This window comes from Lithobates pipiens, unplaced genomic scaffold, assembly GCF_037356315.1.
Source record: "Lithobates pipiens isolate NorthernLeopardFrog02 unplaced genomic scaffold, aLitPip1_a1.2 Scaffold_19, whole genome shotgun sequence".
Lineage (NCBI taxonomy): Eukaryota > Metazoa > Chordata > Amphibia > Anura > Ranidae > Lithobates > Lithobates pipiens.
Window position 1 is genome coordinate 10,692,102 of NW_027507764.1, and position 3,678 is coordinate 10,695,779.

Sequence of the window (3,678 nt, forward strand, 5' to 3'; positions counted from 1 at the left end):
GGAGGACTCTACTCAGCCTCTCTGAAAACTAAACAAAAAAAAAGAAGGACTGCCTCATAACCTCAACACAAAACTGCCTCAGAAACCCCCCCAACCAAATCCAGGAGGACTCAATCCCCCGTTTGCAACTCAACTGCAAACTCCAAGGCGGCTTGCAAGGCGACACGCGGTGGGGGGGGGGGGGACTCAGTTCCTGCAAAAGTCCCCCTGAGGACTGGACACTTGAAGCTTGAAGACCCCCTTTGCATGGACTCCTTGAAAGACTGACAGAGAGGGTCTGCGAAGCAGTGACAGCCCAGGACCCCCCTGCTGCTGCTGCTGCTTGCTGGTGACATCTCACAAGGAACAAGCTCGTCCTCCTGCAGGCTGCTGTGTGCAGACCCACCAGCAAGGGGGCGTGGAGCTCCTAAATTGTAGCCCCTGTAGTGACAGTGACATCTCTTATATGGACTGAGATGGCCTCTGATCTGGCTATGAGTGCAGACTTGCCTACCAGCCCTCTCGCCATCGAGTATGTCAACGACTTTGATCTGATGAAATTTGAGGTGAAGAAGGAACCCCCAGAAGCTGACCGATTCTGCCACCGCCTGCCACCCGGATCCCTGTCTTCCACTCCGATCAGCACCCCTTGTTCCTCCGTGCCGTCTTCCCCCAGCTTCTGCGCCCCCAGCCCCGGGGCACAGCCCAACGTCAACCCCAACAACCCCAACACAGCCAACAAGCCACAGCTGGAGGACCTTTACTGGATGTCCAACTACCAGCACCACATCAACCCCGAAGCCCTCAACCTCACCCCGGAGGATGCCGTGGAGGCTCTGATAGGCAACCCCCATCACCACCACCACCACCACCAGAACTACGATGGCTTCAGGGGCCAGCAGTACCCAGGGGAAGAAATGCCAGCCTCCGGGCACCACCACCAGGTCCACCACCACCATCACCACCACAACCACCACCTCAGGCTGGAGGAACGGTTCTCGGACGAGCAGCTGGTCAGCATGTCCGTGCGGGAACTCAACAGGCAGCTAAGGGGCTTCAGCAAGGAGGAGGTCATCCGCCTAAAGCAGAAGAGAAGGACCCTGAAGAACCGAGGCTATGCCCAGTCCTGCAGGTACAAGAGGGTGCAGCAGAGGCACATCCTAGAGACAGAGAAATGCCAGCTGCAGAGCCAGGTGGAGCAACTCAAGCAAGAGGTCTCCAGGTTGGCCAAGGAGAGGGATCTATACAAGGACAAGTATGAGAAACTGGCCAGCAGGAGCTTCAGCACCAGGGAGTCCCCACAACAACAGTCCAACCCAGGGAAAGCAGCACCTGACTTCTTTATCTGACCCCCCCATCACGCCCTCCGACTACCCCAACCTGTATATACAAAGACCCTCCAGGTAAAAAAAATAAAATAAAAAATGATTTGTAGTAACAATGTAACAGCTGCATTCTCTCCAGAACCTTGAGACATTGCATCCACCCCACCATGCAGTGGTGCACCACCACTAAAGGAAGACAATTCAAGTATTATTATTATTATTTATTTTATTTTTTATTTTATTTTTTTTCCTTTTCTTAAGAGCTTTTTTGGCTCCCAATCACCAATTTAATTCATGTCTTACAGTGACTTATATATATAAAATATATATATATATATATATATATTAAAAAAAATAAAAAATACAGATCGTGAACAAATCATGGACTTATAATAAAGGGGGACATGTTCCTCTCTGTTAGGACTGCTTATTGAGCCAGAACTTCAAAGTCTTAATGAATTTAGCAGTTCCTGGATGGCATTAAGAACAGAGCAATACAAGAGACAGCCAATGAAAAAAAAAATAAAAAAAAAAAAAAAATACACAAAAGGAAGACCACAAATGATTTTCTCTGGGACTGATCAGAAGCCACCTCCGGGACTGAAGGGACATAAGAAATAAATATCTTACAGGAGCTGAACAAAACTGTGCAATTAATTTGGGTATTAAAATAGACTTTTTAGCAATCCTGCATGCAGGTCATGTATGGTAAACCCAAGGTACCCTTTTCTACTAGAACTACAATGAAGCATGTTGTAGATTGTTTTATCTTGTATTTTTTTTTTTCTTTTCATTTATGGCTTGTTTACTCTATTTTATGAACCTCTTTTTTTTTTTTCTTTTTTTTTTTTCTGCTGAGAGAACAAAAATATGTGTGCATCTTGTAAGTGACCCAAACACTGAAGAGTCTTAACAAACTTCCCCTGGACTTCTCTTGTGTTAAAAACCACTTGAAAAAAAAGAAACTAAAAATATCATTTTTTTTTTCCTGACAACGTTAAAAAAAAAAGGGACGAGTGTATGAATTTTTACTCCCATCCCCCCCCCCCCCCCTCCTCCTTTTCCCCTTGTCTATATTTTATTATTTAAATTGAACCTGAGCCAGATAAAATATATTATTTAAGGTGTCCACCTGTACATAATTGTAGGATTTAGTTCATTTTAATGCTTTTATTTATGAGCCTATATTTTGCTTGGTGACTTAAATAACTATTAAAAAAAAAAAAAAAATTAAAAACATAAAATGTAGAAAAAAGAAACAAAAAAAGTCTTAACATTTGTATGGAATAGCATGCAAATACTAGTAAAATAAGTAAATTAATGTCAATGAGTTGAAATCCTAATGCACTATATAAAGGAATCAATGGGATACTTACATTGTTGTTTTATAGAGATTTAAATAAATTATCTATGCTCTTACAACGTTCAGTAATAAACATACATTCTAAGATGCCCTCATCGGGGGTAATATAGTAATATATAAAAATGAAATATTGGGCTGCTTTTTATCCTATGCACCGGTCTTATTTATTAATTTACCCTTGGGAAACAAATGTTATTTAAATTCTTATGCTATTGCAAAATATTTCTGCAAAAAAATAAAAATAAAAATGAGAATAAAGGTCAATTTGCAAAAAAATAAAAATAAAAAATGTTTTATGTGAAGTACACCACAACAAAGTTAATTATAAAATCAATTCACTGAAGTAGTGGATTTTAGTCCAGTGTTTCCTCCGTCAATTTTTAGGATTTTCTGCTGGATAATTGAGCCATGAATCGTGCATTTAGAGACCTAAGTTGTGATGACTTCAACTTTTTTTTTTATTTAATTTTATTTCTTTTTTTTGTCAGTCTACAAAAATATCCATTTAGCCTAATCCAGATTTTTTTTTTTTTTTTGTATAAACTGCTCTACAACCAGGTAATACTGTAGAAATGTACGACAAAAAATAAACAGATAAGAAAGTCCTAAAAATGTATTCTGATTTTCCTATGATTTTTATGAATGTCTTAATTGTGTTGGACGGCAGTGCAAAACTTTCTTGCATCTCATCTACTTCCAGACATAAATAAACCTATTTTGATTCTCTGAAATTTAATGGCATTTAGATGTATTTTATTTTTTAACAAAACAGAGTTTTGTTGCGCTCTTGGATCATGTGTGGGAGAGAGTGCTTGAAAGCTGGTGAGGGTGCTTATGGTTTTTAAGGATATTTCTTTTTTTTTTTTTTTGGTGGAATACAACTTTTTCTGACGCAATTAAGTCTGTGTAAATAATATGTGTAAAAAAATAAAAATAAATAAATATATATATATATATATATATATATATATATATATATATATATATACACATATATATATATATATATAT

General features: G+C 39.2%; 1 protein-coding gene across 1 annotated transcript in view; it reads left to right on the forward strand.

Annotated features, from left to right (window-relative positions):
* The window catches only part of MAFA (MAF bZIP transcription factor A), a 3,606-nt gene extending 208 nt beyond the window's left edge, over window positions 1-3,398 (forward strand). The window contains exon 1 of the mRNA XM_077490521.1: window positions 1-3,398. This exon is cut by the window's left edge and continues 208 nt beyond it. Within this exon, the coding sequence (XP_077346647.1) occupies window positions 456-1,328 (873 nt within the window). The 5' untranslated portion in view covers window positions 1-455 and the 3' untranslated portion in view covers window positions 1,329-3,398.
* The last annotated feature ends 280 nt before the right edge of the window (window positions 3,399-3,678 follow it).